Here is a 24,071-nt window from a genome sequence, read left to right as displayed (position 1 = left end):
CCAAAACAAGGAGTATGGAAGCTTGAACAGCCACAGTAATGTAACCATGAGTTATGCCTTAAAAGTTGGGGAGTTATGTGACTATTTTACTGGGGCTAGTTAACCTAAAATATTCATCTGGAAGTTATAGAAAGCTCATGCTTGAGGCAAGAACAGAGTGTGGTCCATGCGCCCCCAATGCCCTGGCCTGAGAGGCAGCACCATCATGTTCCTCTTCACTGGGCTGGCTGACCTGTTCCACAGTGCAGCAGAGTGCGTGGGTCCCTCCACCAGCGGAGTGAGTTGCTTCATGTGAGATTCAGGGAAATGCAGGGACACACTGTCCTCACTGGAGGGCAAAGTAGAGAACTGCTCATCAAAACTTGACAAACTAGACGGGCACATGGAGAATGTGGAGGAACGGTTGGAGAAATCAGAGGCCAGGACCCAAGTCTGTGAAAAAGAAATCGCTGAGAATAAATCTATGACTAATATGACTTTAAAAACCGTTGTTCTTTAGAATGAAAACTGAAGCTGTTGAAGGGATAGAAAACATCTCCATCCCAGGAATCCAGGAATGGGGTAAAAGGCCCCAATCATGAAATCTAGTGTCTAAAAGGTTCCAAATAATGAGATCATCAATGAGACATCACTACCGAGTACTATTCAGGAAGCAGCTTCCAAAGGAAGTCACAGATGGATAAGATCCCCTGGTTACACTGGTCTAATTCATGTTTCTGAATATGACAATAAAGAAACCAAAGTTTCTAAAAAGGATTAAAGATGCTTATTTGTCCTAAACCTCTGCATAGACATGCAAGCCAAAACATTAGGACTGTTTATTTTTTCAAAAAAGAAGCCAAAGATTCTAATTCCTAAAGTGATCCTCAATATTTTTTAAATTTTTGGTGTCATGTCTAATAATGACCCAGAGAAAGAAAGACTGGAGAATAACAAGGAAAGAGGAACAGAGGTATTGGAAAAAACAAGTTCTGAGCACAAGCTTAATTGCAAACTTACTTTATTATAATAAAGGACAATCTAATCCTTTCCTTATGTAATAAATATATTGGTAAGCTCCTAATAGGTCAAAAAGCTTAGGATATAAAAGTGAATGACATCAAGTTAAAGCAAGAGTATAACATCAAAGTATCATATTCATCTCTTCCAGTAAGAAAAAAATCTATTTTTGACAGTGTTCAATAGCAAGTGAAATTTTAAGTATTTGTCCTATTTTTTGCCTTCTGATATACCACCCACACATAGAGGTGAAGGGGATGTGTGTGAATTATAAAGGTCATTAAACATTATAAAAATCCAGTGGCTAAATTGATGAAGATAATTAAGTAACCAATGACAATATTCTGTTCATAAACAACGTATGGTCAGACAGTGATGAAAGGAAAGACAAAGGAGGACCAGCTACAGCTACTCCTAAGGAACACGTACCTGCCAAGGTCAAGCTCTAGATGTAGAGAGCTGAAATAAGGACATGTGTAGCAAACTCAAGTCCTCCACCCACTGAGGACTCTGAGCACTGAATAACCGAGTGATGCTACCGAACATATACACCTGGGATTGTTTTCTTCTTTTGACATTCAGAAAGCATTTACTAAGTGCCCAATATGTGACAAGTATGGTACACTTCCTTAGGCTACTTTCTTATTTTCTAGAACTGAAGATTTCATCTTTGTAACAATCACGAAGAAAATATAGAAAACAAAAACAATCTACTACAAAACCACACTAACAATACTTAGAAACTAACCATACCACAATACAAGTTCAATAAGAGCTACCCCAAGATCTACTCACGACACACAAAAGCCTACAATCTCAAAAATCTCTGCAAAGACTTAGATCAAGAAAAAAATCCAAAAAAACTTGGAAAATATTGCACACACCAAGCATAAATGTGTTATCTACAATTTTTTTTTCACATTCATACCATGTAAACAGGACTAAACCAATAAAAAAGACTGTAATCCCAATAAAGGTCCTTAGAGCTGCCCACTCTCTTTCCTTTTGCCTTAATAGGGGTCTTTTCTAAAATAAGCCCAAAGTTTAATGACTGACAAATTAGGGAAATGAAAAAAATTGGGATAAAATCAAACTGCATGCCTTCTGTATCACTTGTATACCTACTTTCTGATCAATATTTTCCTGAAAGACTAATTTTTAAAAACTGGGAGCTTTGCAAGACATACACGAGGAAATTGATCAATGTTGAAGAAATTTCTAGACTTTTTCTCAGGGAATTTATGGGGGGGGGCAATAAAAGATACATAAAAATCTTAGTATTTTGAGTAGTAAAATTTATGATTTTTGTTTATTAATATCTAAATAAAAGCCAAAAGGGGTAAGAAAATGTTTCTCATATGGAACAGGTTCAATAAAAGACATGAAGAATTATTATTGGTATTTACATTCTTATTCCAATAAATTAAAGTTCTACTCTTTCTTATTCCTCTTCCTCATTTGAATCTTAACAAACTTCAGTGTTCTTACTGTGATGCAGGGGTCAAATTACTAGTAATTCAGTCTCAAGTCACATAAAAGTTTCTCAAGCATGTCCATAATTTTCATCCCCATCTTAATATATAAAAGCAAATAAGTCACATTTTAAAAACAGTCTTCTCTCTGTTCCAGGAAAATATAACCATCCAATTCAACAAAGCCTAACTAACTACAAGCCAGTTATGTAGTATTCAGATTTTGTTTTGATTGAAAATGAAAAAGCTAGTTTCTGTAACTCTGCTTTCATTTCTAAAATGATATCAACAGCAAAATCCAGAAGTCGTCCACAGGAGCACTATGACTTCAAAGAGCTCATCTGTACCTGCTTTGCCTTTCAGGATTTTATTCTGGTAATATTGCCATTCCAGCTGGGGATTAGCTCCTGGACGCAAAGGTGCCCTTCCTGTGCCTCTGTTGCTAGTAACAGCCACTGGTTTTCCTGTAAGGAAAAGATTAAATTATTTTACATCTAAGTGCATAGAAATGATAAGAGCAAGTAAAGAAAAAATTTTCATATATTTTTAATATATACTCTTCTCCTTCAGGCATTAATCCCTTAAGAAATTAATATTACTATCAATCACTATGAAAATGTCATTTAAGTTCCTTAGCTCTCCCCTGAAAAGTAACTACTGAAGACAACTTTGATATATTTATTTAACCTAAAAGCAACATCACTTAGCTTTCTAAGATTTCTTATGGTAGAAAACAGACAACTCAAACCAGATACTCAGATTAGAGGAGGGAGAGAAAGAAAACCTTAATATATGTATTTGTGTTATGTATGTATGTATGTATACACACACACACACACACACACACTTTTTATATTTCTGGTATCCAAAGAGCAGGTTCAACATCTACACTCATCTATTCAATTTTATAGTAAGAGAAATAAATTTGATTCATATGTATAGGATCTCAATCTGACCCTACCTCGCCCAAGCATAAATATAGTCTCTCAGTTTTTGCTTTAGTTAGAAAATTACTTTCACTTATCACTTCCTTTTCCATGAGTAACCATAATGTTGTAAAGCTTTAGCACAGATGATTTTTATATATTTATTAAATATAGTTGTTGTGAAGGGTACAAAAAGGGGAGACCAGGAGATAACTCAGTTGGAGAGCTTCTGATTAGCATGCACAAGAAAATACATTAAAAATTATTCCTAAGTTAAAAATCAAAATTTTAACATGTTAAAAATTCCTTCAGAACTGAAGCAGCATCTACCCATGACCAAGATAAAGCTTTGATATTAACCCAGAATCTTCTGTGCCATAATTAGGGATTCTTACGGAAGCGAAGAACTGGATCTCAGAAGAAAATGCTAATATAGCTCTCTGTTTTAGACAGAGATAACTACTGAAAAATCTAAAATACATGTTCTTAGAAGTAATGACTAGTTCACAAACATCTGAAATTTCATTAAAACAAACCCTGCCCAAGTAACTTAATATATTTTAGCTGTACTCAATACAAAATTATTCTACAACCAAAACACTGGCATGTTCACCTGCTTCAAGACTACTATCAAATTATTTGCACACAAGAAAGTATGCTGATCCCTGTGCCAAAGATACAGGTTACCATAAAATTTTCATTAACAAGTAGTATAAAATCCAGAAAATGCCCAAGGCAGGGCCCTGCCTCTATCAGTCTTAGAGGACATATCCCTCAGCTGAAAATGAATCCTCTTCATCTCTACCTGGAGAAAAGTTTCTAATTCCTCTTCACCTTACTTCTAGACAATACAATTCAGAAAGTTTGGAAGCAGGAACTGATTTTGCCAAGGAAAATCTGAATAAATATTTTTCAAAGAACCCTTTGTTATCCCTTAGATTGAATACATACACACACAGACACACACACACACGTACGTACGTACACACATATTCACATTCGTAATAATATTTTCTTAATAAAACATAAACAAGAATACAGACCTTTGAGATCTGGTCTGTTTCTTATACCCACAGATACAAAGAAGCAATCCATATCAACATGCATTATACAGCTCTGATGTCTGGGTGAACTCAATACTGACATATTTCCTAGAAGGAAAAAGAGAACATTCAAACCCCAAACTAATTTTTCATATTAAAAAATTAGATCACGTTGACTTAGAAGTTGCACTTAAAAGATGTTTAAAAGGAAAATAAAGTCTTTAAAAAATATAAAATATATCACAGACTATTTCTACCATCTTAATAGGAGTGAAATCTGTTTCTTTAGCTCTGAAAGTACAGATATAAATTGATTTCTTGAACAATAATTTTAAATCAATTTTCGTGATACCATGGTATCTTTTCCTAATCTATATCCTAATAAAGTCAATAATTACAATAGTTTGTCAAAAAGTTTAACTTAAAATTATTTGTGTACTAATTATTTTATTAAAATTACCAAGCTCTTGTTCTAAGTAAACATACTCTAAGAATAGTCTATAAAACAAAGATCTGTTTACAAATGGAATTTCTCTCCTTGTGCCGGACTACAAATTTAGTTCTCCATCACATATATATCATTTGAGGAGATAAAAATGAATGTCCTCTCCTATGGACAATGGCTTCCAGTAACAATGAGCTACACAGATTCATTAAGAGTTATTTTAACCTACTATTTGGATTACAAAGAATATTAGGGTTATTTCCCTGGCCTTGCAAGATAATACAGATCCTGGAAATAAGAACCCTGAGCTTATAAAACTTTTGATCTGTTTTTCTACTGAGGGTTAGAATATTATAATAGGCTTCTAAAAACTTAAGACTCATCCCTTGAAAGAGTTCAGCCAGTCCATCTGCCAAAGTGTGAGTTTGACAGCATTTACCTAGTTCTATGTGCAAGGTACAGAAACTGCTCATTTTATCTTTGTTAAGCTCACAATCCTGTGAATCAAACATCATCAATTCCTATCATTCCTCTGCAGATGAAACTGAGACTCAGAGAGGCAAGTTGCCTAGTTCATGGTCCTACAGGAGAAAAATGGCAGAACCAGAGTTTGGATTCAGGCTAATCTATCTAACTCCAAAGCCACATACTTATTTACTACCCTCTATGTTACCTGGAGAAATAATTTGTAAAGCAAATTTTAACAATCACAATTCTGCTTTATGAAAGTATTAACACAATGCAAACAATGTAAAATAATGGTTTTAAACATCCAGTAAGTACAGAATGCATAAACCATATCAAATGCTATTATATAATGTAAAAACTTCTTTTTATTCTCATCTGTGGAACTAATTCATGAGGTTTCTTTGAAGCTTTCAAAATTAAATGACCTTCAGCAGTTTACAAGGTCAAGATACAAAGTAAGGATAACTGAATACCTATAACATTATTCTGAAATATTTGTAAGTTAAAAAAGCATTTTTTTAACTAAAATCATACAGTAAAATACCACAGGGGGGGAAAAAAAAACAAAACACATGGAGAGGTTCTGTAACTTTCTAGGATAGTAAGCATCTCTCTGTGCCTCAGTTACCACGACTATAAAGCTATAAATCTGAGATCTCTTACCCTAAAGATTTAAAAACAAAAACCTATAATTTGTCAAAAACAACTAATATAAAAAACCATAAGCTACTTTATAATGACTGCTACATGACAGCCCACCTCTATTGGGTTTGTTTGGTTTTGTTGACAAAGAAAGCGTTCTTAAACAAAATACAAATCAAGCAATCTAATTAGAAATAAAAAAACTTAATCTCACTATACATAATTACAGTTATATATGAAAATTATTTAATTATTTAAAAATCATTATGATGCAAGTATCTAGAAATTAACAATTACTCCTACCAAATCAACTTCATTCTTACAGGAGATTAAGTAATGAATATAAAACACATTATATTTACAGTTCCAAACTTTGACAACTAGTAAGGTCTACATGAGAACTGAAATGTTCAGAAACCCAAGAGTGTCATATTTAAATGTCCTGACAATTTTCACTTAGCCACGATTAAATCTAATTTTTAAAAAATATCTTAATAAGAAAGCTTCCATGTAACTTATATAATCTGCCACTCCTAGAGACATCTATAGATAAATTAGTATTGATCAGAATACCAATGACAGCATAAGAGTGAAACGATGAAGCATAACTACTTCTTAAGAAAACAATTTTAGTAAGTATCTACCTGTGTCAGACCTGCCTGTTTTCATTTTTTTTAACTTTTCCCTTCCTGGAAAGATACCACTACTTTGTCTTTGTAGGGTATTGACAAACTCAGTCAATTCACACTTCCACGTTGATATGTGATGCAGTCTTGAATGAGAATAGAAGTCTGAAATAAAATTGCAGTCTGAAGGTTTGGATGGCACTGAAGGTGCTGCCTTGCTAAGAGTAGGTACTGAAGAAGTGCTTTTTGTGCTTGAAGGCCCCTGAACAGTGGAGTGGTGAGCACCATTGATTTTAATGTTACTGTGCAAAGACGGTGAGAGAGAATTAGTTCTGTGTGGATTCCGCAAAGCATCTGCATTTCTGGTGCTCTGCTGCAACTGCTGCAAAATGCAGTCTCTGAAGTCAGTGTTGCTCTTCTCAGCCTTCTCCTCCTGGACAGAGTCTGGAGAAAGCCTACTGGCAATATTGTTGTCCACGGACACCAAGCAATCCTGTGTCTTTAAGGCACCATTAGAGCTATGAGTGTGTCCATTAAAAATGGCAGTGCTGCCTCTGGGATGCGGAATTCCATTTTGTTTCCTTCCTGAAAGGGTCTGCTCCAGATCCACAAAATTAAAATCATTATTTGCATCTTCATCATTCCAACTGTTCATTCCGTTGACTTTGACTTCATTATCTGTCTCAATCTTCTTAATTATGTGATTTCTAAAGTAGGGGAACAAATTTATTTAAGTTAATAATATCCAACTTTAAGGTTAAAACATTTTTTTCATTTAAATATTTTCTTAGTGATAACACTTCAATATTTCCCTCTTAATAATAAACTTTATTTTCTTTTTGTTCCAACAAAAGATAATTCTTGGCCAAACCAATATAGCAAGATGATGGTTTTCAATTACTTTTCCCACAAAAACTTAGACTCTGTAAAGTACAAATATCTAATTCTGAAACATAGTGCTTGGCATTTATTGATGACATATGCAATAAATATCTGTTAAATTAATAGAATATGAATAACTTCCACAAAAATGGGCACAAAACTTCACATGAATTCTTTTTCCTTCTGGGTATGTTGCGCACGCCTATAACCCCAGCAACTCAGCAAGCTGAGGCAGGAGGATCACAAGTTCAAGACAGCCACAGCAACTTAGCAAGACCTTGTCTCAAAAAAATTAAAAGGACCAGGGACGAAGCTCAGTGGTAAAGTGCCCCTAGGTTCAACACCCAGCAACCCCAACTCCATGGCAAAAAAATAAAATTCTTATTCCTACTTTTAAATTTAGTCTTTATGTAAACCATTGTCCCACACATTAACTCCATTTAATACCACTACATATGAGACTAAAGTTTTGAGGTCAGTTAAAATTCAGACAGAAAAACTGACAAACTATTAAATGAGACTAACTATTGAATAAATAGATGAAAAGTAATAACCAGACAAATGTACAGGGATAATTCAGTAAAATTTACACCAAGAAAAACAAGATGCTGGGGGTGGGGGATGTTAGGGAAGAATAGTAGTATTTTGGATTAGACAAAGGGGAGTGAAGGGAAGGGAGCAAAAATGGGAATAGAAAAGATACGGTCCAAAGGCAATCCAATGACAGATTTATAACTGAAGGACCTATGTCAAAAGTTATGTTAAAAATTCACATCCTGGGTTTTCTAGATGTTTCCTTAGTAATGCTCTGAAATTACAACAAAACTCATCCACACTTATAAAATAATCGAAGAAACAAATACGAAAACCTGGATTAAAAAGCAGTAATTCATCCTATTTAGAAATGTTGACAGCATTAATCCAATTACAATTCAGGCTCCAGATGAAGGGGTGCCATACATAGCACCACAACACAGGTAACATTACCTGGTCTAAACTCCCTCATCCTAATATCAACATGGTTTATTAGTAATGATGGTGTGAAAATAAGCAAAGGTCATGTAAGTCTGATGCACAACATTACCACCCATTTCTGGGTTGGCTCAGGCTCTGGCCAACTATCTCATGGAATATGACGGCCAATTTTGAATAGATCCAATCCTCACAGATAATCAGCCCAGTGAATGGAAAATAAGCAGAAAAACTGGAAACAGTTAAAATAAGAAAGAAAGAAATCTTATTTCTCACATGTCCAAGAAAGCCTATCCCTTAAGATAAAGAGAAAGCAAGGAAGCAGAAAAGTCACATTAAGAGCACTTCAAAGAAATTTATAAAATATTCTGAATATACACACACCCCCCAACAAAAATCAAGGAACAAAAGGGATAAGTCAAAAAAAAGTCTTAGCATCTAGTTTTCCAGGCCAAAACCACTAAGACTGTTTACATGAAATTACCAACACATGAAATAAATTAATATATTGGCAAGAAAATACATCAATATACACTCTTTCTGTACTAGCTTCCCAGACTAGAAAAATAAACATTTGCAAAGTAGCTGTACTAAACATTGGTGGACATACATTTATTAAACAATAGCATAAATATATTAAGAAGTAAAATGTGATGTCTTCCTAAAATTGTCAACAATGAAAAACATATCTATTTTTCTAATTTTATTAGTGTAGGTTAAGAAATAAACTGTATACTTGTGCAAAAATTTACTAATATTACTTGGTTTACTCATTGACAGTATTTTAGAAATTAAAAATTTTAGTAACATGAAAAACATTCGGACATGCTTGTAAGTGAACACAAGTTAAATAACAAATGACAAAAACAGAGTTACAGAAGGTTGTGATATCAGATCCTCCCAGGTTAATCAGACTCTTGATCTTTTGGGAAAAAATATATATCCAACTCCCAAAGCAAGCAATTTAATAAATAGGAGAAGGTTAATGATAATGAACCACTTCATATACAAGTTAAGACAATACACCAATTAATTGTGAAACCAATTTACCCAGGATTATTGCAATAAAAGTTTAAATAAATATATTTCTAAAAATCAGTCACACATAATAAAGTCTAAATTCACTCCCAATTCTACAACTGAAGATCACTGACCAAACTTCCAATGGTATAAAATATTTATATATTTAAGGATCATATGTATAGATTTTGAATTTTTCAAAAATAATTAGAAATGTAAACATTTTTTCTGTGCATAGCACATAACAAAAATACAGTGGGTAAAGTTAGTTCCATTTTTGAGAAAGTAATATTCCCTGTGGGGAAATAATTATTTTTATGTGAATTCAAGAAAAACTAAGGAATTAAAAGATGTTAGTTTAACACAAGAATCTAGTACAATCAGAAAAACTTGTTTACATTTACTTATGAAACATTCACCATAAAAACAGTTAATTTGGGGGACAGACATCTGTATAGACATATTTCCACATGTTTATTAGTGGTGAACAGCCAGGTTTTATATTTGTTTCTATCTTCAGCAGGGCAAGGAGCCATCCTCACTTCTAAAAACCAGCTTTGTTGTTTTCTCAAACTAGATAAACTTACACCCTGTTGTTGAGCTGTCTGGCTATATTGCTTGGACCTGGCACAGGATCCTCAGGCTTGCATACAGGATTAAAGCTGAGGCCTTTCTGCATGCTGGACTGCTTGGTATACAGCTGATATGGAATGCAGGATAGGAGTCGTCCAGCCTTGATGCTAAAACAAGAAAGCAATGCCAAGTTTAGCTTTGTGTACTCGATGAAAACGATCTTCACGAAAAATCAGTGTTCTTAAACATAGAAGTACTTCACTAGCAACAGGCCACCTGACTTCCTAATTTATTCCTTCTCCATTTTAATGGCCCCAATACACTACCATCTTACTTAAGCACTTAAGGATAAGAAATTCTGCCCATGAAAACAAAGGGATCTGGAATTTTTTAAATTAGTGGCTAATAATCTTATAAAACCAGAGGCAGATCAGAAAAACTCCAAGCACTAGTTGCACTAAGCTGGTATTTTTAAACTTCATGACTATAATATTTACCTGTATTCCCCTATTAAGCCACAGAGAATCATTAAGACTTTCTTGTCAAGCACAGTAGCACATGTCTGTAATCGCAGAAATTCAGGAAGCTGAATCATGAGGATCAAAAATTCAAGGCCTGCCACAGCAACTTACGGAGACCCTCTCTCAAAATTAAAAAAAAAAAAAAAAACTTTCCTAAATTCTATGTTACATTCCTGCTAGTCTACTAAATATGGAAAACTAAAACTAAGAACTTAGGACAAAATAAAGAATCTCAACATTAAAACTAATTAGTAATTTATACTATTTAAATGTGTATCTGGGTTTTAAAAGAACATGAACATTTGAACTTTAAGAAGGCAGACATTATCACACATATATAGTCCCAAATGTTTACTTCACAGCAAACATCACCACCCAGAGGAACACCACCAGCATGGCGATACAAGGTGGTACTGGCACTCCTGTCATACTTCCTAACCAAGGAAAGCTACCCGGATTAGATTGTATTAAATTGATTTTGGGCTACTGGATCTTTAAAAATGTCATTTCCCCTTTTACTTTTAAAATTGCCAACAAATGTGTAAACATACAAATTTTAAAACAGGCAGGTCCTTAAATATTTGGAAATATTTTTTTTAAACTGTTTGATTCTGAAACCTAAAATACATACTAAGGAAGTTATCCCTTAATTATTTAGGAAAAGAACATATTAATAACAGGCTAAAATACTTTTTTGTCTCATAAATCCAAGATTTTTGACACTTCCATTTTCTTAAATGGCACTCTATGTGACTCAAAAAAAAAAGGCCCTGAAAGAAATGAAAGAATAATCTTATAGAAAATTATTTTTAAAAACTTGAGTCAATAACTTTGAATCCAAAAAAATACACTGATGAGATTATATATATATATATTTCCCCCCCCCTCCTAAAGATGGAGCCATAAAATGGTACAGCCTAGGTCATCTAACTATGTCAATTACATACACAATTACATCAATTATTTAATAATTCTACTCTCAGTACCTTAAAATATATCCAAATACGTAAACTAGTAAACTATGGTAGTAAAGAATATACAAGTCACAAGACATTTCAATTTTACTCAAATGGATTTATTAGGGCAAATCAAAATTATATGTTACATTCAAATACTAGAAACAAAATTCTAAAATTAGACCATTTATTACTTTACTTTTATTCTTTACTGAATCAACTCTTCTCCCTTAAAAGTTGGTTTCAATTGCCAAACTACAAGTCTCTTGTCTTCTTACAGTATTGTCTATCTCAATTCACCTCCTTTCTCTTCTACCAAAAAGTGGAGGTACTCAATAACTTAAAATAGAATCCCATCTTAACTTAATACTTTTCATCATGGATAGTTATAACAAAGGGATTAGTACACATCTGAGGTAAAATCGAAAGACAGAAACCAGACAAAATACCCAAATAGTGTACTCACTTCTTCAGGCTATTAACAGTATGGAGAGTGCTGCAGACTTCTACAGGTGCTCCCTATGGTCAACACTGACCACACTCAAAGGGATAACACCTTGTCCAGCTCCTTGTCCAGCTCCTAATGAGAGCCATGTGGCCCAGAAGAATTCTTAGGCTTATGCAAGCCCATGGAGATTATTATAAAATTAGACAAACGTAAATACCACAAGTCTCAAGTAAGATATCCTCTGAGCTATTTTAGCAGAAGGAAATAAAGCCCAATGCATGCACTCTAGAAACATTATCTGGAAGTATATTTTGAAAAGATCTTTTAAAATATTTTCTCAGGAATTAATTTCTAACATTTACTAATTTCCCTGCTTATCCTAAAAACAAAGAAAATGTATTTACATTTTTTACCATTTTCCTTCCAAAAAGAAATAAAAGATAAAAACCCAAAGGCACAAATATAAAGAAATCTTTCACTTTACCAAAACATACAACATTGTTTTTTTATGTATATAGCTTTTTCTGTTCACTGCAAATATATTCTGAAATATATAAAAGTGTTTTACATTCTATCTAATGGATCAGACACATGTTTACTGCAAGTGAAATATTCATCTGCTTGGGGGAATATCAATTCTTGCTTTGTCCTATAGCAAAGAAAAGTTATCTCTGAAAAAAAATTCTGTATCTAACAGTTTTCTGAGTCATATTCTATTTCTATCAACTGCCAATGAACAACTTTAAACTGGTAGTTATAAAGAGAGTCTAGAAAATTTTTCAAAACTTAAGATACAAGGGGCCAGAATATAACTCAGTGAAAGAGTATGCCCAAAGCCCTTCGTCCAATCCATCGCACCACAGAACAACAAAAAAGGCACCAAAAAGAAGGAAAAAAAGAAAGAAATTCACTGTGTTGGGTTCTATTATAGTCTGAAATAACTGTGTTTTCTTTTTAGTGTTTCAGGAATAATTCTGAAAATCAAAAGTTTTATAGTTCCAGTCAATGCCCCCCAGTCCTTCTCTATTAGAAAATCAGCATCTAACACCTATATATCCACCTGCACAACCATTCAGGTATCCACCTTCTTCTTCAAAAGTGAATTTAAGGTAAGAAAGGATCTAATTATGTGCCAAGAAAAAAGATGTTCTTTGCCTATTTTTTCTCCATTAGGCAAAAAAAAAAAAAAAATCATTTTTATGCACTCAAAACTGAAACTCCTTTTGGCCCACCCTCAAGTTCCTGAACGTTTCAGCCACTCACCAAGACACCATGTATTTAGAAAAGTAAGGATGAAAACGTGTGTTTTCACTACAGACACTAGGAGTTAAGCTAAAACCGAGAATATATTTTTATGAAGATATTACTCACAAATCATTAAGAGATGTCCCGAAATGATTGCACTGTTTACATTAGTAAAAATAAATTTAGAATTTTCTAGTTCGTGAGAAAATGTAAAATGATATCATGATTAATTTTTTTTAAAAAGCGAAATTTATAGGAGAAACTAGAATCCTGCAAATATTCTCTGAAGATATGATCAACTTTCATTTAAATGAGTTAAATAATCACTCTAATTAGAAATCAGAGTTTTAGCCCATTTCAAGTATGAGATCTTCAGAGTATTGTTAAGCGTACGACAAATATGCTAACGTCAGTTTGGGAGTTTGTAAAGAAAACACTCTGATGGGGAACCAGTACTATTAGCAGACCTCAAGTGAACTGGCATTAGTTGCAACAATAAATCACCAGCATCTCTCAACTCAGAGACAATCTACTTGGGAATCTAACCATAGGAGACAGGTTCCCACACTCCAAAACAAAAATCAATATTAACAAAAACAAAACCGACCTGTAGTAACTTAAGACTATGGTGTTAAACTGCGCTCCCATGAACACCTCAGGTTTGGCAAGCTAGCAGCTTCTCTACTACATTTCAAATTTCAATGTAAAGTTGTCTCAAAAAAAGGATTATGACAAAATTTTGAAAATAATTTATACTACATAAAAGAGTGTAAGACTTGCAAAGCATAAATTTTAGTAAAATAATCTCATACTTAAACTAGTATACACAGACTTCTCATTAAAGGACTCCCCTGCCTCTTGGATATTAGGGCCCTACGATCACACCTGTATTAACTCAAGTTTAATGGCACATACACTGGCATAAGGGAATTCTAATGAAAGCAATGCCTTACATATTTAAGGTGTAGTTCCTTTTATAACCACTCAGATGAAAACAGAAAAACTAATTATAAAAAAAAAAGTATTTATCATCCATTAAATAACATATGTATTTAAAATTTAAAAGTATAACAAAATCTCATTAAAACCCTGCTGAGACAAGATCAACAAGACAGGAATTAGAGTGTTAAAGCAAACAGTACTGGGCTGGGGTTGGAGCTCAGTGGTGGAGCGCTTGCCTCGAACATGTGAGGCACTGGGTTCACTCCTCAGCACCACATATAAATAAAATAAAGGTATTGTGTCCATCTAGAATTAAGAATATTTTAAAAAGTAAAAGAAAACAGTACTATGATTTAACCAAAATGATCCTATGCTATAATGACGTAAAGACATTTGGAATTTATTTTATATATTAAGATACGTGCCCAAAAGGATCCATTTCTACATGGGCCTACTCATCTGTAACAAAATTAATGGTAAAGAGGTAACCCAAATAGGAGTCAGAAAATATGGACCTGGACTCTCAATTCTGCTCTGTTCTTGGGCAAATCAAACTTATTGGCCCTACCTTCTCATACACAAAATGAGGTCAACACACCATATAATCATAATGTTCAAAATCACTTTCAGTTATTTAAAAACAGATAACTAAGCAGAACTCCAGACTAAAATAAAATCCTATTTTTAAACTTTTAATCTCAGCTGCATTATCTCCCTAGCCACATTCAGTAAGAATAGGTGTAAAGAAAATAGCTATAATGAAAAAAACCACTGTTTTCAAAGCAAATCTGGTCCCCACCCAGAAAGAACCCTTTCTCCCTGACTTCCCTACCACCCACTGGTTTCCCCCATTCTGTCCAAATCAAACTAACACCTCAAGAACAAAATTCTGGCTCTAACACAATGACAGGATAGTCTCTGACAACACAGCTCAACTCTGGAGTGATGCTAACTTCTTACACTGAGAACTTCATAAGGAGACAAAAAACTAAAAGCCATGTTAATCCTATGTAATGGACAGACAGTAGCTGGGTCATGAGAACACAGTACAAAACAAGATCAGTGGGATGCTCTTAAGAAAGGCCTTTGATTTTAATCCCCCAAGGATTAAAATTCCCTTAGTCTGTAAAATACATTTAGTTTTCTGAAAGCAGTAAAAGCACTTTTTAACTTTTAGAATTTATTTTAGTTTACAGAATAAACATAACAATAGCTTCTTGTGTATTATGCCTCTACAATGTTCTAAGAATTATGTTAAATAACTGACACAAATGATTTCTCTCTCACACATAATCCATAGTAAAAGCTAACAATAATACTGCAAACTGCTCTCCTTCCACTGCCCCTACTTCCAGCATTCCAGGTCACATTATCCTGACATAAAAGAGTAAAGGTTAAAAAAAACAGGGGCTGGGGATGTGGCTCAAGTGGTAACATGTTCGCATGGCATGCGCGGGGCGCTGGGTTCGATCCTCAGCACCATATAAAAATAAAATAAAGATGTTGTGTTCGCCAAAAACTGAAAAATAAATATTAAAAAATTCTCTCTCTCTTAAAAAAAAGTACATAATATGTAATAAAAAACGATGAACTTTGCTCATATATTAAGTTTATTGACTAAGGTAAGCTCCATGAGATAGTGGAGAGATTTTTGTTTCGTTCACTGATATTTCCCATATACACAAAACAGTCTAGCCCATAATAGATGCATAAATATTTGAACAAAATATTTTTCAAATATTTTCCCTCTCATTAAGTTGATTATCTCAGGTATTTTGTCACCGTGATGGCTAACACACTACTTTTAATAGGATGCCAAATCTTAGGCTACTGGAACTAATGTGAGTTTAAGACTACAGTAGTATTAAGACATTATTTTCCACTCTGTCAATTATGAGGCAATTAAATCAAATATGTATGATAAAATAAAAAGTATTCCATATTTCCAAAAACTTATTAATTTGAATTTAATCAAAAGTTAAACTTACCTTTCCACAATCCATTCTGGTCGAATTACTTTTTCTCCCTTTAATTCTTTAATTTTGGCATTAGGAAGATTTGTGGCAATAATATGTGTTGTTTTGGATCGGGAATAATATACATGGTATTGACCTCCATGTAACATCATTAGCTTTCTCAATTCCTCAGCAGAAGGATCTGTAAAGTCAATATTAAAATACATTAAGAGTTTCATGTACGAGAAAGAAGAACACTAAGGTGAGTAATACCTTAAATACACCAACTTAAAGATCACTGGTTCACTTTCTCCTTGGCTTTGTTGCCATTAAACAAAGGTAGGAGGAAAATCACAAAGTGATAAAGCTATTTGACCTTAGCACATCCTCTTCCTATGGATACCAGAAACAGTCAACCAATATAAAAACATCTACTCTAAGAGATGCCTAAAAGAGCAAACAAGGATTTCAAGTCACACAGAAATTACAAATAACAATTTTTAAAATATTTTATCATATTTAACATGTCCTTAATACTAGTATCTCGTTTTTTAAAAATTAGCGATAATCTTTTAACTCCTTCAGAATAATAAAAGAGTAATCAGATAAATTACTCATACTTACCATAAGTAGACTTACTGCAGGGCTTATAATAAAGACTTGGCTCTTATGAGGCTTAACAATTTTAGTTTTTATTTAAGAAAACACTTAAAAAGTCAATTAAACATGTATGACTGCACATACGCTACAAGCTGTACAACCACAGAAATGTAAAGTTGTGCTGCAATTGTGTACAATGAATCAAAATGCATTCTGCTGTCATATATATCTAATTAAAATAAATTAAAATATAAAAAAATTTTAAAGTCAATTAAATAAGTTAATCTCATTCAATTCCGTAATATAAAAACCTCATCAAGGCCAAAAAATAAAATTCATCAATACAAACAAAAACTAAGAAACACCATTTTAAAAACTGTTTGAAATTATTTTATTCTGAGTAAAACTATAGCAAACATCTTAAACATCCAAAACTTTTAAGAAATATCAAAATCAATATGATGTATGCTTTCCCATAAAAAAGAAATGTGATTAACTAAAGTGATGTTGTAACCTACAATGCTAGTATCATGTTAAACCATTTTCACTTTTCTGATTCTTTCACCTATCATCTTAATGAATGCTCTAAATCACACCTTCCCTAACAACTGTACCCGAGGGAAGTTTCCAAAGGAGCCTTATGTATCTGCCCTGTTATTCAACAACAGTTTTCCTTAAGCCCAAACAATGTATGTCCAAGTGTTTAAATGTTTTTATAACGACACCTCTCTAATTAGGTTTCAGTCTTCTGTACAAAGACAGAGGGGGTATGGGGAACAAACTAATAGCATATATATATATATGCGCATGCCAGGTTTGTCTAATTATTGATAAATTCTTGAAGCATAGTATTCATTTCATGCTTATTACATGTACTGGCAATGTCCAACAGAAATGAAATCCACAATGCGCACAATATATAATTTAAAAATTTCTTGAGCCTCATGAAAAACATTTTTAAAAAGCCAGCCACGATAGTGCATGCCTATAATTCCAACAACTCAGGAGGCTGAGGCAGGAGTATTACAAGTCTGAAGCCAGCTTGGGAAATTAGCAAGACCCTGTCTCAAAATGAAAAATTAAAAGGCACCAGGGATGTAGTTCAGTGGATTTAAAAAAAGGTGAAATTAATATTAGTAATATTTTATTTAATCTATTAGAGCCAAAATACTATTTTGGATATAATCGATATATAAAATTGAGATTTACATTCTTTTTTAAATTAAATCTCCAGAATATAGTAGAAATTTTATATTTAAAACACTCCTTACTTTAAATTTTATATTTAAACCACTTCTCCAGTGCTCAACACATGTGAGAATTAAAAATATACTTCTGAATAAAATGAATTCAAAATTCACAATGGAAGATTTTTAAAGATCCCCAAAACTAAATAATAGTTATCATTTAGTTTATAAATCTATATAAAATGGTGGTGTGAAACAACTAGACAGACAGGAATCTACCACTTACTTTCTCTGAATTAAAGCAAAGATTCAAGAACTTAAGTGACCTTATAAAATGACAAATAAAAAATACTAAATTAAAGGCTAGAGTACAGTACAATAAGAACCCCAAATCCAGTAAGAAGCACAAAAATCTAAAAAATCATTTTTGCAAGTTAATCTCTGACTTTCCTAAACTAATTCCAATCCTATTAACCCATGTGGTTCCACATCCTATGTGGACCTCCTATGAAAACTTAAATACAATATATATAATTTTATAACTTCATAATTATAATTAGATATGAATATGACGATAAATAAGCTCTAAACTATTACTTCCAACGTTATTTTAATGCACCTGTGTCAACTCTGTTGAAATATTCACAGAAATGAAAACTTGGGGCTTAACAGGATTTAAGTTATTTAAGTAGAAAATAGTTAGCTATCCTCTATTTAGTTAGTCAAAAGATAAGTCAGAACCCACTAACTTTGCAAACACATACTCTTAAAGCACTCTTCCCTCTACCACTTGAAATACAATCTTTGAAAACTAATTAAATTTGGAACTGGAAAACCTGGAGAGTTCATTGTTCTTGCACTGCATGAAGACACACAGCCTATCTGAAGCTCAAGTTTGAAAGCTCTTGCAAATTCTTCAGCATGAAGTGAACCATAAAAACCAATCTAATTAAAAGGTGAAATCTCATAAACTATGTCATCAGACTGACCCAACTTTAATCCTGAGTTTGGCTTTCACACCCTTTAGCTGTTTCGGCTTTTTTCTTTCTTACAAATAAGAAATAAAAGAGTAACAATGATCTAAGTCTGGCACATAGGAAGCCCTCAATATGAAAGCTGCTGTACAATATGATGACATCAGAACTCCTTTCAAGTAATATATATAATTTGAGGGTCCTGACCTGGACCCTTATAAAAATAGAGGTGGGGGTAGACGATATATAGACTACCATGTGGTAGCCCTAACTTTCAAAAAAAAAAAAAAAAAAAAAAAACAACAACAACTGCTGACAGTGTACTAAGGACAGTAGCTAGGGATTACTCTATCAACACATATCCTGGCATGGTATCTTCCAGCATACCTAGTAGTTGGTGGCTGCTCTTATTTTGAGATATAAAAAATTTTTCAAAATAGGGGCTATAACTCAGCAGAAGGGCATCTACCTAGCATGCACATGGCCCTGGCTTTAATCCCTAGCAAAACACACACACACACACACACACACACACACACACACACCACTTTCTTTCTCTCTCAAAACACACATACACATTCTCTCTTTCTCTCTCTCTCAAAACAGTATTTCTTTCTGGTTCTAATTCTTCAGTAGTAAAGCATGCTCCCATCTTACAACCTCAAAACAATATAAACAAATAGCTATGAAGGTTTACATAATAAATTCATTTTTTATATGTAAGATGCTCCTTTAATTCATCAAATGTGGAGTTAATTACAAAAAAAATATTTGGAAGATAGTGTCCAAAATCATGAAATCTGTATGCACTGTGTGACATACTGCCTGCAGCAGATAATTTTCTTCATAGCACTGGTAATTTGAAATTACCTTCTCTATTTGTTTACTTTATTGTCAATTACCCCTGTAACATATGCTCCTTGTGGACAGGAATCTTCCCTGTCTTGTTTTCATATCCTTTACACAAAGCAGATGTGCAGTAAGTATGTGTTGAATTAATTGACAACCTCAATGCATCACAGGCTCCCTCCTGGAGTCCACCTCTCTAGCACACATGGAATGCATGTGGAAGCAATACTTCCTTCCACACACACACCACTCATTTACTAAGAGGACAGACACCAAAGATGAAGGGCGTTCAAATTCTAGCTCTGTCACTAGTTAGTTATGTGGACCCCAAGAAAGTTTCTTATTTTCACAGAGCCTCAGTTTCCTCATATGTAGAACAGGGATAACAACAGAGGGCTGTTGTGGAGACTAAATGAATTAAAATTTATAAATGACTGAGAAAAGTACCTTGGACAGAAAAAAAAAAATTATGTCAGCTATTACCAGTGTTATTAGTATTAACATTACCATTTCTTATCCCAAAGCAGGAAGGAAGCAGCATCAGGTGAGGCTGCTCCACCCATAAAATTTTTCCAACTCACAATTCCTCCTAACAAATCTTTCTCTATTGCTCACCCTTCAGTAAGTCTTCATTTAAGAATGTCCTTAATGTATGGGAAGGAATAAGAATAGAAAATGAAAAAACAAAAATAGACTAAGGGAAATTCAACCCTCCATCTTTACAATCAATGTCACACCCTAGGGAGTGTCAGAACTAAAAGAGCTTTTCAGAAGTCTAATGACCATTTCATTTCCCACAGCAGTACACACAACCTAATGAAAGTAAACAGACTGGACCAATTCAAATAGTTAGCAGATAAAATTAACATCCCTAAACCCTCATTACACATCCTTCTTGAACATATTACTTTTAAATTAATAAGAGTATGAAAATGACAATATTCCAGCCAACAAAATCATTACCCACAAATCTTTTAGTGAGGACCTTAAATAAATAAAACAGTGTTTCTGAGGCTCATGGCTTCATAGATGACTTTACCAATAGAAAAAAATAAAGTGTTGGTTCGAATGAGGTTTTTAAGGAACATGTGCCAAAGAACTATTTCCTTAAAGTTCTACTAAGGATTTAAATAACAAATTATTATTCATTCAATGTGCCTGATATAAGTTTTTATAAATAGCATTAATTTTAGGCCGATTAATTTTGAATAGTGGAACCCTTTCAAAATTAGTGTAAAGATCAGAAATACAAAAACAACAACAAAAAAAAAAAGCCTGGAAATATCTGAATGCTTTAACATTGCATTGTATATTATAGTTTACTCCTGACAATCCTACCAAGTAATATAATCCTCATTTCAAAGAAAAACAAATCAGATTGGAGAAATGAAGTTAACTTTCCAAAGTCACATGCAGCTACGAAAATGGCCAAAATTCAGATTCAGGTCCAGTCTTGTGAAAGTCTTACTCAAACAACATTTTTTTTTCTTTTTCTTTTTGGTACAGTGCTGGGAATCCAATCAAAACCAAAGTCTAGAGCATGGTAGGCAAATGTTCCACCACTGCGCCACACCCAGCCCTTGCTCAACCTTAACAGGTGGCAATCCTAGAATGAGAAATTGGTTTCCAGGTGCAGGTTAACACTGAAAAGTCATGTGATCTTGGGCAGCTCAACTCACCTCACTTAGCCTCATTTCCTCATTTGCAAAATGAGAGACTAAACTAGATGAAAACGAAGGTCCCTTATAAAACTGTTACATGATTCCATACACTAAAATCATTATCTCCAGCACACAAAATCTGAAGATTTCTTCTGGTGACAATCACATTCATGTGTTCAGAAAACATTAATGTATGGTTGTAAGTTTTCAAACAAATCCCTGTCACTTGAATTGTACATCTGTTACATATGCATATTCTCATTTCTTTTTGCAAGTTGTGCCAAAGTATTTGCCCACCCACCTGCCTTTTTTTTTTTTTTTTTACAAACTCCAACGTGCTAAAGTCGTTAAAACCTGGATTTTATCCACATATTCTGGTTATCTTGTGGCTTACACAAGATAACCAGAACATCTCTTTTCTCTAACTGTCCCAATCCCACCAATAATACAGTGGTGCAATTACTGTCCACTATATATAAAGCGTTGTCTCACTTGAGCTTTCACAAAAATAAACAGATCCCCAGTCTATCTTCTAGAGATTATTATACTTCAGTAGGCCTAGAATGTGGCCCATTTCATATTAAAAAGTAAATATTTAAGACGACTGTGTTAAATTAGCATGTGACTGAAAACATTTTAACATTCAGATGTACAAATACAAAAACATTTTACTTATTTGCCCAGTCAACTAATATTTATTGAGCATCTACAGTGTATTAGGTAAAGTTCCAGGCACAGGATACAGCAATCAACAAGATTCAAGTCTGTGCTCCAGGATATTTGTATTTCATTGGCCAGACAAAATAACAGGTCAGAAAAATAATATCAGTCCTGTTACAGATAAACGTAATAAAGAAAAATAAAGTTGGATTAGGGGTTAGAGAGCAACGGACACCAATTTTGGATAAAGGCAGTCTGAAAAGGTCTCTTTAAAGAGGTATTTAGAACAGTCTGTATGATGAAGATCTGAAGAAACAAATGGAACAACAAACCAGGTGCAGCGGCCCATCCTGCAGTGGCTCAGGAGACTGAGGTGGTAGGATCCCAAGTTTGAGGCCAGCCTCAGCAACTTAGCAAAGCCCTAAGCAATCTGACAAAGTCCTGTCTCAAAATTTAAATAAAAAGGGCTGATGATGTAACCCAGTGTTAAAGCATCCCTAGGTTCAATACTAGTTTATAAAGAAAAAGAAAAGCAAATTTAAGGTTCTGAGATTGGTTAAGAAAAGAATGTGGGGATACATAAAAAGATACATTGAATCCCACCAAAAAGTGGCCATCATGCAGGAAACACATGAACCACCAGAATGCAAAACAAGCAAATGGTAAGCAATCCAGACCACATCCTTGGCTCAAATGTTTGCACCCAAAAAGTAATACGATAAGAGGGCAATGAGCATGCATGGGGAAAACTGCAGCAGGCTCTAGCTACTGTACTTCCATAAATATTAACACACCAGACCAAGGGGAAGCTACTTTTTGCTCAAGACGGTCCGCTTTCTCTCCTGAAAACACAGGTTTAAAATAAATGTTTCTAGCAGTGATGATATTAACATTTACATCTATGAACTGACTTAGGGAAAGAGGCAAAAACTGATTTAATCTGGGTCTTCATGGATGCACTGCATTACTAATTTACAGAAATCGGAGAAGAACCTTTTAATCAGAGCAAAAGAATGAACAGAAACACAAAACTTGCAAAGTAAAAAGACAAATCTAGAAAATCAAAGTAAACCTGAGAATTTGCAAGTGAAAATGCAGGTTAAGGACTAGGACTAGAATGCCTCAACCCATTTATCCAAGACCCAGCTTAAAAATTCAGTTGCATTATTGAAGGAGATTCACTAAGGCTCCCACAAGCAACTGCTTCCGTTTTCCTCTGTTCATCTCTATTCTAATTCACAGAGATTATTTATAAGTCACAAAATCCACGTTCTCTATCAACTACCTCTTTTCACACATCTTTCCACACAAGCAGCATCCAAAATATGTTTGCTTAGTCAATTAAAGTAGAATAAAACGTGATGGAAGGTTTATTAATTGGAAAATTCAACATAATAAAGATGCTAATTCTCCCCAAAATGAACTACAGTTTAATTTAATTACTATCAAACCCTAGCAAGGTACACAACAGAATTTTATTATTTATTCTAAAATACATATGGAAAGGCACAGGCCTTATAATAGCAAAAATAATCTTGACAAAAGTAGTAGTAACTGAGAGACGTTGTTCTACACCATCATAAAGCTTACTATACAAGAACAGTGTGGTACTGATAAAGTGGAACAGTGGAAACAGTGGAACAGAGTAGGAAACTCAGAAAAAGGTTCCACTCAGATATACCCAAATGACTTTTTAACAAAGGTACAAAAGTAATCAAGGGCTGGGGTTGTAGCTCAGTGGTAGAGAGCTTGCCTAGCATGTGTGAGGCACTGGATTCGATTCTCAGCACCACATATAAATAAAATAAAGGTACGTTGACAACTAAAAAAGTATTTAAAAGAAAAAAGTAATTCAAGGGAGGAAGGATAGCCATTTCAACAAAGGGTTTTGAGGCAAGTGGACATTCATGGAGGGGAAAAAAAAACTAATCCAAAACTCAAAATAAATGTAAAACACAAAACTTAAAAAAGTTTTTACAAAAAAAAAAAAAAAAAAAAAAAAAAA

At 33.7% G+C, this 24,071-nt stretch overlaps 1 protein-coding gene across 8 annotated transcripts in view; it reads right to left on the bottom strand.

The window, feature by feature from the left end:
* The window catches only part of Rev1 (REV1 DNA directed polymerase), a 93,238-nt gene that overhangs the window by 25,813 nt on the left and 43,354 nt on the right, over window positions 1–24,071 (bottom strand). For 5 of the 8 annotated variants that reach the window (XM_048810259.1, XM_015499679.2, XM_015499681.2 and 2 more), the window contains 5 exons: window positions 16,169–16,337; window positions 10,083–10,235; window positions 6,640–7,328; window positions 4,441–4,548; window positions 2,819–2,935 (listed from right to left, as the gene is read on the bottom strand). In XM_048810259.1, the coding sequence (XP_048666216.1) occupies window positions 2,819–2,935; window positions 4,441–4,548; window positions 6,640–7,328; window positions 10,083–10,235; window positions 16,169–16,337 (1,236 nt within the window). Of the gene's footprint in view, window positions 1–232; window positions 411–2,818; window positions 2,936–4,440; window positions 4,549–6,639; window positions 7,329–10,082; window positions 10,236–16,168; window positions 16,338–24,071 lie in introns of those variants that run through there. The other 3 variants (XM_048810264.1, XM_048810263.1, XM_048810262.1) reach the window with 2 other exon arrangements.

Source organism: Marmota marmota, unplaced genomic scaffold (genome assembly GCF_001458135.2).
Source record: "Marmota marmota marmota unplaced genomic scaffold, marMar, whole genome shotgun sequence".
NCBI classification, from domain to species: domain Eukaryota; kingdom Metazoa; phylum Chordata; class Mammalia; order Rodentia; family Sciuridae; genus Marmota; species Marmota marmota.
This window is presented reverse-complemented; position numbering and strand designations above follow the sequence as displayed.